Below are 13,780 nucleotides of genomic sequence, written 5' to 3'. Positions count from 1 at the left end.
CCGCAGACAGGAAGGAGCTGGAGAGCGGAGGGGATCGCCCACGGCTGCATGGCTGTGAGCGGGGAGCTAGGGCCCCAGCCCACCCCCAAGGGACAGAAAGGCGAGAAGCCACATCTGCCTGTGACGTGGGATGCCCCACAGGGCCTGCAAGCGCCCGGCATGGGGGTGTGGGGACTCGAGAAGGAACCAGCGTGGACAGTCCTCAGCGCTCGTATTTTAGCAGAAGATGGGCAATAAGGAGTAAATACAGGTCATGGGGTGATGAGGACCGTGGGGAACATGACGCAGGCCAGCAGAGAGCGCTGTTTGTTTTTGTCTTGTTTTTTGTTTCGTGCTGCACCACACTGCACTGGCATCTTAGTTCCCCAACCAGGGATGGAACCCGTGCCCCCTGAAGCGGAAGCGCGGAGTCTTAACTGCTAGACCGCCAGGGGAGTCCCAGAGCGCTGCTTTTTATAGGAAGTTGAGGGAGTCTCTCTGAGGGGACAATTCCCAGACCCTTAAGAAGGGACAGAGCTTCGTGATGTCGGAAGGAAGGGAACCGCGAGTGCAAGAGGCCCTGAGGCAGGAGGGCACGTGGGGGACCCACGAAACGTGGAGGGGAAAGTGGTGGAACAGGATGGAGGGGAGGCACCCATGCTGTGGTGAGAAGTCACAGGGGGCCTGACCCTCTGAGAGACCAGACCTCCCATCTGACTGGGCCTGTGGGGTAGACCAGTGGGGAGGCTGCCGGGGGCATTGGGGGCTGGAGGGGCCCTGGCCCGGGTGTTCTGCAGGTGAGGCCGGGCTGCACACGGGGAGGAGCTGCTGTTGCCTGGGGGCGCTGGGGGCGCAGGTGGGCTGGCCCAGCCCTGGCGCTCAAGGGCAGGGCACCGCTCGCCTCTCCCTGGAGCCCAGTTGCTGCCCAGGGACAAGGGTTTGGAGAGGGGAGGGAGCAGCTGGCCGGTGCTGCTGGGGTCAGACGGGGCTGTGCTGAAGGGTCTCACCGGGCCACCACAACAGGGAGAAGTACGAGACACATGGGTTCAGAGCCGCCAGAGGAAAAGCTCCTTTCTTTCCACATCAAGGAAGCGGCTAAGTCAATGGCAGGCCTCGGGGCTCGCGGCCCAGACTGCGGTGTGCTGGGGTCAGCGCTCACGGGACTGAAATGCCACCAGCGCCTGGGCCTCAAGGTCACCCACCCCGCCAGCCCACGAGCCTTCCTCCACAGGACTTTTTAGTACATTCCAGACAGAGCTTCACAAGAGACAGCAAAATGAATATTTATTACAATTATTTTAACTTAAAAAAATAAGTCCAAAGTCTCTGGGCAATAAGCTAAACTACCATAAAAAGTAGTGTCTAAGAGTGAGTTACAGCCTGTGCTGGCAGCGGGCAGAGGCGGTACCGCCTCCTCTTCTGCAGAAGACCCCCCAGAGTGAGGACGAGCCTGGGGTCAGGCTGCCAGCACAGGCAGACAGGAACCAGCCTAGAAAAATCTGAGGCTGATACCCAAATGTTACCCCGGGAACAATCGTGCGGCCCCGCCCAGGAGGAGCGAGAGTGTCACCATGCTGGCCGGGAGGCGGGGAGGCGGTGGGCAGGGGGCAGCCAGCGGGCCCACCTCCCTCCCTGCTACAGAGCCCAGCCCTCCTTGCCGAGGACCAGCCGCACGGCCTCGTGCACGTCGCTCACCACGTGGGCCGCCTGCAGGAGCCCCGGGTTGAAGCCAAGGTCCCGGTGCCCGTGGAACGGAGGCCCCTCGCCACCCAGGGCGGGAGCGGCGGGCCCCCAGGCCCGGGGGCTGTACACGCCGGTGCACACCAGGATGGAGGCGCAGCTCCGGGCCGCCCCCTCCCGCCTTGTCTGCAGGTGCTGGTGGAACAGGTTGGCCCCATAGATGTCGGACATGGGGTTGTCACTGGGGAGAGAAGGCACAGTTCAGTGCGCTGGTGGAGGTGCAGGGACGGCAGGGGGTTGGGGAGAGGGGTGGCCCACAGGTGACCACTGGGGGAGGGGGTCGCGTCTCTGGGGACGGAAGGGCGGGGACACGGGGGCGGGGTTGAGCACTGGGGGAGGGGGGCGCGTCTTGGGGATGGAGGGGCGGGGACACAGGGGCCCGCGGGTGACCACTGCGGGGGGGGGGGGGGGGGGGGGCGCGTCGCAGGGGTTGGAGGAGGGGTGCGGGGCTCACCCCACGGCGTAGAGACTCCGGATCGGGGCCGCCCAGCCCCGCCGCGCCGCCTGCCTGGCGAGCAGGCCCTCCGCGTACTGGTAGGTGAGGAGGCTGGGCTTGCCCATTAGGCCCGCGTAGCAGAGCTCTCTGCCCGTCACCTTCCGGTAAACGGCCTCCAGGCACAGCAGGAAGGTGCCGTGGCCGAACCTGCCAGAGGAAAAGCGGCGCTCGGTCCCCTCCCCGGGCCCCAAGGCTCAGGCATGCCCTGTGTGCCACCCTCTCGCGGTGGCACAGAGCACGGTGACAGGGCAAAGCGAATCACTTCTGGTGAGAGGCCGTCACGCTTAGGATGTGCATTAATGGCCTGCGACTCTCTGACAACGTCTATTGAGCGCTGTCCCAGCGCTGGAGATGGCAGGCACATCACGTTCAACCCTTAGAAAAACCCGATGAGGTGGCGTTCATTCTCCTCATTGCACAGGTGAGAAAACTGAGGCCCAGAGATGGAGTAGCCTGCCCAAGGTGTGGAGCTGGAACCAGAGACCCAGCTTCAATTCTGCCTTAGACTTGGGCAGAATACTGGCTGGCATCCCACCTCACTCCTCAGTGCCAATTTCACTGAGCACACTGCCACCGAGTGTCAGAAAGCACCCTCCCTGCCCCCACTGCAGCTAAGTGTATGGCCAGTGACTAAGCTACAGCCTAAGAGTCAATGAAATCACAAGTGCTGGACTACCCTCCTGGAAAGGAGCCTGGAAACTGGGGAGGGGGTGCTCTTCTCTACCCTCCCCATACTCCCTCCTGCTGACTGGAATGCTGACACGATGGCTGGAGATCAGGCAGCCCTTTGGATTACATAGTAAAGGGCTAAGGTGCCTGTGTCCCTGATGGGTGGACTTTTTCACAATAACAAACTTCCATCTCGTTTAAGATTCTTTTCTTTTGGGTTTTCATCCCTTGCTGCTAAATCAAATCCTATTGGATACGGTTCAGTATCTTGAAGTTACATTTCAGTGTCACTTATGCATATACTGAATTCTACTTTCAATTTTGAAATTATTGAATGAAAAAGTGATCTCAAATCTGCTACATAACCAACCCCCTTCACCTAGTGTCAGCAAACCCGAACTCTAGGAAGAATGTTCCAGAAAAAAGACCTGACCTCGAGCTGCAGAAATGCACTTGAGAGAGAACACGGTGATCCCCATCTCCTTGGGCTCAGTGCTGGGCCCTCAGGCCCTCAGTGGCGGATCCACCACACAGCTCGCTGGGAGGCAGGGCAGGGGGAGAAACTCCAGGCTTTGGCCTCGCAGACCAGAGCAGCCACATAGCACCGGCAGCTGCCCCTCCAGGAAGGCAACCTGAGGGCCAGCAAAACGGCAGCCTGTGCTGTGCTCAGTGCCGGGCGGACGGGGTGGGGGCCTGCCTGGAGCCTGAGGGCCTCTGAGGAAGTGACTGCTCCAGGGGCCTCGGAATCACGCCTACTCTCCCCTCCCCAATGTCTTATGGGCAGAAGGAAACAAAGAAGTGAAAGAGCCAGCACCACAGGGTGAAGGCAGCGAGGGAAGGGCAGCTGGATAACAGAAACTGAGCATCACTTGGGCTCCTCTAGCCAGAAGAAGCACGTCCTGTTAGACTCTGTCGGGGCCGGGGGTTAAGACCATCTCGATCCACCTTCCGTGCTCACTGAGTGGTAGTTTTCGTTTATCAATCAGTATGTGAAGTGACCCTGGAGACCGCTCCCAGAGGCCAGGTTACCATGGCAACTCCAGGGCCTAGAGGAGGGGTCTGAGCCCAGAGCACTGGGGCGGCTCGAGGCGTCGTCAGCAGGACTGCCCAGGAGGCAGCTGGAGGTGGCCCCCAGGGCCAAGGCAGGGACCCCGAGTCCTCACCTGGGCATCTTGGCTTCGGCCATCCAGAGGAGGTCCGTGTTGCTGGCCAGGACAGGGAGGTGGGGATAGGGGGCCGTCGCCAGACCGGTGCCGGGGTTCCCATCGCTGAGGAGGATGTCCATGATCAGCTGCAGGCTCGTCTCCCAGCGCACGGGCTCCCCAAGGAGAAGCACCCCTGCAGAGTGGGGGTGGGGTGAGCCGGGCGTGTAAGGGCCTCGGGAGGCCTGGGGTGCACGGCCCTGCTGGGGGCGTGGGTCCCAGGAGGTGGACGAAGCCGAGCCCAGGAGGAGCTCCCGAGGGCTCCTCAGTGTGTCCACCAGGACGTCCTGAGGGTTAGAGGCAGAGAAGCAGCAGCCCCTGCTGACCGACGCCCTGCACAGCACCCCACCCGCCCGGCCACGTCCCCCAAGCCCCAGGGGTCACTCGGCCACATGGCGGGGAGACGGGGTCACAGGCCTGACGCTGTCCACGTCCCTCTGGGACTGTGGGCCAGTTCTCACCATGTCTAAGCTTCCTCAGCTACATGAGGACAACACCCACGCTGGGAGGAGGATACAATGAGACCTGACAGAGCACGGAAGCCATGCTGCACACGCGTCAGCAAGGCCAGCTGCAAGACTGGGGAGCTGGGCCAGACCGTGGCCCCAGTGCGCAGGCCACCCCCGGGACATGTTTCACCTGTCACAAGGACTGACACTACTGGGGAGGCCCGGGAGAAGACTGGGATGCAAGAGGCTCAGGACATTCTGCAGAGTCAAAACCTTCCCCACGTCTATTAATAGCTGACACTCACACAGGAGAACAACTTGCTTGTAATTAACTGAGCCGAAACCCTAATTCTATTCCACACAAAGTATTTTTTGCTAGACTTTTCATAAGCACTGATTTTTCCAAAAATACAACTATCATGTTAGTCAAGAGAAGACGTACTTTATGTTTTCACAACTTTGCCAAGAGCTATTCCCCATTTTGGAAAACCGCATCACCAGTGACAACACTGCTCCTAATTTCTGAGTCACCAATGAAACACACCTGTAAACACACTGCATTGGCAGCTGTAACATTCATGGGGATTCTACTTTTGGTATAATCATTTCACTACTTAATTATGCCTTCCTGGATAATTACTACATATTGAAATGCAGATGACCTTACTAAAAAACGTTTCCTTTTATTTCTCCCTATTACAATTAGGGCTTTACCATGAATTAATTAATTTTTAATATTTGCGTATAGGAAAGCATTCATTTAGGGTAGCAAAGGGGACATTACAATATTTTTGTTACCCAGGGAGAACTGGACTTAATAGGGCTGAGAAACACCGCACCAGGCTTCCTTAGGTAGCTTTTTTCCACACTTAGGTTTTCCTGGAACAACAGGGCAAGTGACGCGGGGAAGGAAAGCTTAGCAGCTAATGTCTCAGAGGCAGTGACCGGCAGACCTGAGACCAGAGCCCAGGAGACCCAGCGCCCAACGTCCCAGCCACACCACCCGGCTGCAGAGCCTGCGGGGACAGCCCGCCCACATCACGCAGGGACCTCATTACCTTCGATCGCAGGGAAGTCGTTCCTTGGGAGGGGCTGCGAGAGACAAAGAGCAAGCCCGTCAATGCCACAGTCACCTTCCACACCCGGTTTCCAAGGGGTGGGAGGAGAGACACGTGCCTGACAGACGGAAGACCCTTCGGTCTAGCCCAGGCCAAGGAGAAAGGGACAGGACCGAGGGCAGAGGTCCTCGGGGACAGGAGGAGAGCGCGCTCCGGCCGGCCACACCCCAGGCCGGCGGACACCAAGCGTGTAGGTCAGCCAGGGGACGGCTGCTCAGCTGTCCTCCTCCAGCAAGGACAGGAGGTGAGAGTCTGGAATCAGGTGGCAGAGGACGAGGTGAGCCCAGGAAGGGACGGGAGCTTGACATCACTCAGGAGGCAGGGCCATCACTGGACCACGGCCTGGGGGCCCATTCCTTCTAGGAACAGCTCCCCTGCCCTCGGCTCTGCCAGTAACCAGCGGAGACCTGGGGCGAGCCGCGGCAGGGGGCTCCTGGGCAGGGGGCGGGGCTGTCTCTGCGCTGCTCTGAGAGCCATGCCAACTCTGGCACCTGGTTCTGCACATAACGTGCGCAGCTCAAAGGTGGGGGAGCCCTCGGAAAGCTCGTGGCGGGGGGACTAGAGTTACACAGACAAACAAAAGCAGGCCTGTCTGTTTATAACTGCAGTTCATCAAACTTTGACATGCACTGACTTCGAACAGGCGGTGACAGACACTCTGTGATAGACACAGAGTTCACGCAGGGAAGGAGGGGGCGAAGGGGCATCAGGAGACGGGCGGTCACCCTAGAGGGTCAACGAGAGGCCCCGTGACGGCTGGTTGGAAAAGATAAGGTTCAAATGTGAGCCAAACCCAAAGGACCCCGAGCAGACGCTCAAGCCGCCAGTGCTTTCACAGGAAGCCACTTGCCACCAGGTCAGCCCTCTGTAAGGAGCTCCAGGACAGCAGAGCAGCGATTAACTTAACACCAGCGGTTCTCCAAGCAACTAGGAAAGCTGGTAAATCACAAAACTACCACCTGGAGGGGACACGAGGGCTCTGGAGAGAGGGGACAGCCCTGCTCACCACCCCCGACAACGTGTGTCCGGGAACAAAGGCCTCGGCCAGATGTGCCCTGCCCTCCGAGAAGGCAGCTCGGAGAGGGAAGGGCTGCAGGGTCAGCGGGGAGGCCCGAGCGTGTCCCATTACCGTGGTCTTGGGCCGCCGCTGCAGATCCACCATGTCCAGCACAGGGAAGGCCGCCCGCAGCTCGTCCACTGTGACCACGTGCTTGAAGCCCAGTCTGGAAGGAGGTCAGGAAGCAAAGCTGCCCAGTGCCGGGGAGACGCCTTTAAAGTGAGGGACCCACCGCAGCCCACATCAACCCCACCCGCCCGGACCCCAGACAGAGCCCCGTGAGGCCAGCGCCGACCAGGAGCGCTGCAGGCAGGCGTGGGCGCAGGCGGTGGGGACACCCGGGGGCTTGGCCGACTCTGGGCACCGCCCACGCAAAGGCTCACAGGAAGCCCAATCCTCAAGCTCACGCTGGCCCAGGGCCACGAGAACCAGGGCTCTGAGGACAGTTCAGAGGAGACTCCTTGGCGGGGAGGAAGCCGAGCAGGGTCTGGAGAAGCCAGACCGGAGCTAAATCTGGACGATGGACCCAATTCAGCCAGAAGGGAGGCCGTGGGGAGCATGCCCGCTGCAGCCTTACCCTCCAACACCTGCCGCCGTGTTCCTGTCCTCAGACCCCACTGGCAGTCTTAACTGGACGCAGGTTCAGATCACCTCAAAACACATCTCCCCAGAATGATGCTTCCGTCAGCAATACGACCGCACAGACCCGTGCTCCTCAGCGTTCACGTCTGAGGCTCCCGAGCCCAGCGCTGTCCTTCTGGCCCCCCTCCCGACCCGACCCCATCCCGGCCTCCTGCTCCGGGCATCCTCCCAGCCTCCTCTCGGCAGGCTCCCCAGCTACGCCCCCTCCTGTGGCACAGCCAGCCCCCATGAAGCCACAGGGGACCCAGCCCCAGGGTGGTCCCCCCCGTATCTATGACACTCGGACCCACTCTGCTCTTCCCAGCCTCTGGCCACACGCCGTCCTAAGCACGCCTGCACGGCTCCTGGTGTGTCACTCCGCCACCTCAAGCGGGAGCCCTGATGAAGCACTAGCCGTGTGCTGCTCTGGCCCCGAGCACGCGGCCACGCACAGGCGGTGCTCAGCCCCCTTGGTTTGAGGAAGCAGCAGAGGAACGAGCCGCTTCAGAGCAGGGACACGTTCTCACTGAGCACATGCCCGGGGCTGAGCTCCCTGCAGACACGCTCAGGGAGCCGTGGGTCCCAAACCGAACCACAGAACCGCCTGGGTTCTCAGACCCAGTGAGTCAGACTCTGCAGGGAACGGGCAGGAATCTGCTCTGTGAGCTGCCCAGCAGGCCCTGAGGCAGTGGGTTGGCTTCCAGGAACCCCCGGGGAACCAGGGCTGGCAACCCTGGGAGATGCCCTCCCTCCCTCCCTCCCACGGGCGCCCAGAGCTCCTGACCCCGGTCCTTTCAGCCGGGCAAGGACAGCAGAGCAGGAAGCAGCAAAAGGATACGCTCGGGCATTTTCCACCAGGGGCCCCTGCCCAGACACCAGCATCCGCTTGTCGTGATGCTGCGAGAAGAGCTTCATGGGGCTGTGGGACAGTATCACCTGGTCGGGCTCCACCTGCAGGGCCGCCGAGAGATGGAGAGCAGAGGACACGCATGTGAGGGCAGCAGCAGGGAGCTGGCTCTCTGGCCCAGGAAGGAGAAACCTGCCCAGAAGGGGGGCCCAACCCTTCCAGAACTACCCCAACAGGTATGAGGGGACCCGGACACCAGAGCCCACAGGAGATGTGGCCACCATGGGCCCCACCGGCCCAGCTCCCAACACCCCGATTTCTCAGCCCGACGGGAACCACAGGGTTCGTGCATGAGCTCAGACCCGCCTCCACCTCTGACTATTTTCAGTTCTACGTGAAGACCTGGCTTTTCAGCATTTATGCTAATGGCAACTGCGCAGCCCCACTGTCCAGACACCAGGGTAGGAACCGGTCTCCTCCCCAGCAGTGTCTCCCAGCTGACCGGCATGGGATCTACTTTCTCGGTTCCAAAGGACTCCTTCCAAGAACCAAAGCCACTGCCAACAAAGAACGTGTCAATGTGGGGACAGTGGGAGCCGCAGGGGGGTGACAAGGGACAGAGCTCGTTGAGCTGTGTCATCTTACTTATGAGGAACAAGGGCTGTACTGCAGAGTCCCACCTGGTGCATGGAGATTTAGAAACACACGTCCCTGAGGCCAGGAGGAAAGATGGAAACGGCCAAGTCCACAGGTGGGATTTCTGTGCTCAACGTGTACAGTTTCATAAAAGATGACCCTGATGATGAGGCGCTACCCTCTGAGTTCGGCCTTGAACTTCAAGTTATTTTTCCAGCAGGAAGATGTGTACCGGGCTCATCCATATTGTCCCCCCACAGGGCAGGCGACACAGGGCTGGAGAGGGGGCTCCATGGGAACCAGGTCCTCAGCCTCCTGTCTCCAGCCGCTCCTTACCTGGAAGCCCAGCAGGGCTGACAGCTCCTGGGCTTTGCTGCACTGTAAGATGTTCCCCGCGTTCGTGACAAAGACCACGGGCACCCGCAGCTGCCCCTGGGGGTCCACGAGCCTGCGGAAGGCCTCCCTCGCAGCGGGGATGACCTGGTGGCCCCGAACCAGCACCCCATCGATGTCCAACAGGAACCCGAAGGTGGGAGGGCTCTGCACGGAGGGGAGACGAGAACGGCCCCTGAGTCGAGGCAGAGGGGACGGGGGAGCCTCATCCCCACCCCCGGGCCGGCCCGGGCCTCGAACGCAAGGTGAGGACTCGGGGTTGCCGACAGGGCAAATCCATCTGCAACAAAGAATTAAGCCTTTTCAGGTATTTTTAAGCATATAACTATTTTGTTCAAGTTATTTTTGCATAATTAATAAAAAGGAATGTTTTTAATTGGCAAATAGAGAAATTCAGAAACAAGCCGAGCACTTTAAAGCAACCGACCAGTATTTCCTTTCATCTCCTTTCTCTATTCTTACGTTTGTCACGCGGCTATGACTGCACCTTATACGTACAATTTTGCATCTTGTTTTTTTTTTGCTTGACATGAAGCATTTTTATCTGTTACAACAGTCTTCATAACCATCTTTTAGAATTTTGTTTTATCGTAACACACACAGAGTTTTTTTAAAAAAACACTCAATTGCTACAGACGATACAGAAAAAGAATTTTTAAGTTTCTTGCTTCCACTTCTGCCCAGTACCATCCCTTCTTGTGTATTTTCCAGAAACTTTTCATGGATGGTCCTACTTTTTTACCTTTTAGCTAACACACAAATGGTACTGTGTTGTGCTTTCTTTTCCGTCTTGCTTTTTCTCGTTGGTACCCCTTGGTTATCTTTCCACATCGATACACGCAGACCTACCACCTACACATGTTTCTGGCTACATAATACCCTGAGTGAATACTCCGCTAACATTAGGTTTCCCCTGTTTCAGACATTTAGGTTTTTCCACATTTCTGCGACTACAAATTATGCTATAAGGAACTCTTCATGCTTACTGATTTTTCCATATTATGGACTTTTCCTTAAGCTAGATTCTTTTTTTTTTAATTTATTTATTTTTGGCTGCATTGGGTCTTTATTGCTGCACGTGGGCTCTCTCTAGTTGTGGCGAGCGGGGGCTACTCTTCGTTGTGGTGCGCGGACTTCTCATTGCAGTGGCTTCTCTTGTTGCGGAGCACGGGCTCTAGGCACGTGGGCTCAGTAGTTGTGGTTCGCGGGCTCTAGAGCGCAGGCTCAGTAGTTGTGGCGCACGGGCTTAGCTGCTCCGCGGCATGTGGGACCTTCCAGGACCAGGGCTCGAACCCGTGTCCCCTGCACTGGCAGGTGGATTGTTAACCACTGCGCCACCAGGGAAGCCCTTTTAAACTAGATTCTTAAAAGCAAGAGTAATAAGCCAAAAAAGTGCAAACATTACAATGACATAACACCTACTGACAAGTTGTTTTCCAAAACAGTATCAACTCACATGGACCCTGGTACCCTTGCCAAGGATGATTTTCACAGTATCAAAGAGTTTAAGTATCAAACATCTTGTTAATTTCAAAGTTTAAAGAAGTGATTATCTCCTCTCAATCTGCATTTCTTGGATTTACAAAGTTGAACGCTATCCTTTTTAAAAATTCATCCCATTTCTTATTTTATGAACCGTTAACATACACGATGTTTTTCAGTTGTCAGAAAAATCCAACCTAACCTGTTTGTCATTTTCCTTTTGTTGGCGCCAGCTAAGTCAAGCCACTTTCATCGCACACACATTGTACTTATGTTCAAAATACCCTTATTTTCCTAAAGGTACACACAGAAGAATTTAGGGTTCAAAGGACAAGAAATCAGGGATTTGTTTTAAAATCTTAGAGCCACACAAAAAAAAAGTGTGGGGGGGAGATAAGCAAAGCAAGTGCGGCAAAATGTTAATAACTGCTGAATCTGGAAGATGGGTTTTAGAGTTCATAATATTGTTCTTAGATTTTTGACAATTACATAGTTAAAAAAATAAAACAGCTTGTTTGTGCTGATGGCTGCCAAAGTTAACCGTACAGTTTTACTGGTCTTAGTGACCATATCCTAAATAGTCACAAGATTTGCTCCCTTAGACATAAGAGCACACAGACCCTGCTACTTAGAACAAGGAAGTCTCAGGACAATTTAGCAATACCCCCAACGCTCCCTCATCTGTTGGACAATTTAGCAATACCCCCGACGCTCCTTCATCTGTTGGACAATTTAGCAATATCCCTGACGCTCCCTCATCTGTTGGACAATTTAGCAATATCCCCGACGCTCCTTCATCTGTTGGACAATTTAGCAATATCCCCGACGCTCCCTCATCTGTTGGACAATTTAGCAATATCCCTGATGCTCCCTCATCTGTTGGACAATTTAGCAATATCCCTGATGCTCCCTCATCTGTTGGACAATTTAGCAATATCCCCGACGCTCTGTCATCTGTTCTGTGCAGTGTGTAACCACGACCCCCAACCCCTCAGGTGAGTGCACACAGAGAACCAGGCACCCAGCCACCTAGAAATGAAAGGCCCCCAGTAATTGTTAACAAACATGCCACATTCGTGTGAGATGTTAGCAAGAGGGGAAACAGGGGGAGGGGTGGTATGTGGGGCTTCTCTACACTTTCTGCTGAGCTTTCCTGAAAACCTAAAACTGCTCTAAAAGAATAACATCTATTAAATATTTTTTTGAGTGAAGGCACCTCGAGAAAAGGACATAGGGTTAGGTTTTTTTCTTTTCATTCTCTTCTGTATCTGTATTTTGATTTTTCTTCTTTCTCACTTCATGTTTTTTTAAACTAGTCCTGGGTATTATGCAGATCTTCTAATTAAAGTTCATATTTGTGGCAGTGATAAAATGTGTGGCTTTTTACTAAATATAAAATAAACAAAAAGGACCTACTGTATAGCACAGGGAACTATACTCAATGTCTTGTAATAACCTATAATGGAAAAGAATCTGAAAAAGAATATGTATGTATAACTGAATCACTGTGCTGTATACCTGAAACTAACACAACACTGTAAATCAACTATACATGAATTTTTAAAAGTGCAGCCTTAGGAATTCCCTGGTGGTCCAGTGAATTAGAACTCCGTGCTTTCACTGCCGAGGGCCTGGGTTCAATCGCGGATTGGGGAACTAAGATCCCACAAGACGCATGGCGTGGCCAAAAAAAAATTTAAATTAAAAAATTTAAAAAAAAGAAGTGTTGGGCTTCCCTGGTGGCGCAGTGGTTGAGAGTCCGCCTGCCGATGCAGGAGACACGGGTTCGTGCCCCGGTCCGGGAAGATCCCATATGCCGCGGAGCGGCTGGGCCTGTGAGCCATGGCCACTGAGCCTGCGCGTCCGGAGCCTGTGCTCCGCAACGGGAGAGGCCACAATAGTGAGAGGCCCGCGTACCACAAAAAACAAAAAAAAAGAAAACAAAAAAGAAGTGTGGTCTTCAGATTAGTTTTAAATGAAGGGACCACTAAGATGTTCCTTGTGTTTTTGCTTCTTATCTGGAACTGGCTGGTGTGCTTCCAACAACAGCATCACAATTACCGTCCAGCACACTGTCCACTCCAACCAGCTCCATGTTTGTAAGAATTTACTACATGCGGTGACTGTGCAAAGCACTGCACCTACATCACACAAAGTACCCCAAGTACCCTCTAGCAAAAACACTGCAAGGTAAGGACTAACCCTGGTACACACACGGGGAAAGCCAGGCTTAGAAAGCTAAGTACTGTGGACCCTAGAACAACACAGGTTTAATCTGTGCAGATCCACTCACAGGCGGATATTTTCCAATAAAGATACAGTCGGCCCTCGGTAACTCCGGGCTCCTCACGTGTGGTTTCAACCAACTGCTGATCGCAAACCTCACACACCATGGCGGTTGGTGGATCCGCGGGTGCCGGTTCCGCGGATGCCGAGTCCGCGGATGCAGGGTCGGCTGTGGGACTCGAGCACCCGCGGGTTTAGGGGTCCCCTGCGGACACTGAGGGGCAGCGGCACTTTGCCTTAAGTCAAACAGACAGTAAGCGGCCCAGGCAGGACTGATCCCTTAGCCGGTGCCGCATCCTTTCTTCCCTCCTCCTACTCTCTCCACCGGGAAAGTCCGGAAAGTCAGGACCCGCGGGGCGGGGGCCGCAGAGTCCTCCTGGATCACATCCCGGCGGGCGAGTCACGGGGTCCCGCGTCCCCGCCCCCCGGTCGCCCCCGCGAGCGACGGGGTCACGCCTCGCCCCCGGGCTCTGTGGACGGAGCCCCGGGGAGCCAGGGACCCGCGCGGCGGGGCCCCAGGGTACGTGATGTCACCACACGCGGGCAGAGCGGGGGGAGTGACGTCCGGAGGCCGGACACCCTGCTCCGAGCCCGGCCCGCGAGGCCTCACGGCCTCCCGCCGCCGCCCCGCACCCTCCGCCCTCACCTGCGAGCCGCTCGCGAAACGGCGGCCCCCGAACCCCGTGGCCGAGCGCGTCGCCCGCCGCCACAGTCCGGGTGCCCACCGCGCCGCCGCCTCGCCGAGGGCAGCCATGGGCCGCCTCCTGCGCGCACCGCGCACGCCTGACCGCCGCTCAGCCAATCA

General features: G+C 56.4%; 1 protein-coding gene across 1 annotated transcript; it reads right to left on the bottom strand.

The window, feature by feature from the left end:
* Positions 1-1,246: 1,246 nt before the first annotated feature.
* Positions 1,247-13,780, bottom strand: HDHD5 (haloacid dehalogenase like hydrolase domain containing 5). The gene is made up of 8 exons (XM_004286255.4): positions 13,622-13,780; positions 9,151-9,354; positions 8,170-8,282; positions 6,783-6,876; positions 5,594-5,627; positions 4,048-4,222; positions 2,174-2,362; positions 1,247-1,900 (listed from the first exon to the last, which is right to left on the bottom strand). The coding sequence occupies exons 1-8, from the start codon at positions 13,727-13,729 to the stop codon at positions 1,615-1,617; spliced, it is 1,203 nt and encodes a 400-aa protein (XP_004286303.1). The 5' UTR covers positions 13,730-13,780; the 3' UTR covers positions 1,247-1,614.

The sequence above is a fragment of the Orcinus orca genome, chromosome 11, assembly GCF_937001465.1.
Source record: "Orcinus orca chromosome 11, mOrcOrc1.1, whole genome shotgun sequence".
NCBI classification, from domain to species: Eukaryota; Metazoa; Chordata; class Mammalia; order Artiodactyla; family Delphinidae; genus Orcinus; species Orcinus orca.
Note: the sequence above shows the minus strand (reverse complement) of the source record. Positions and strands in the feature narration are given on the sequence as shown.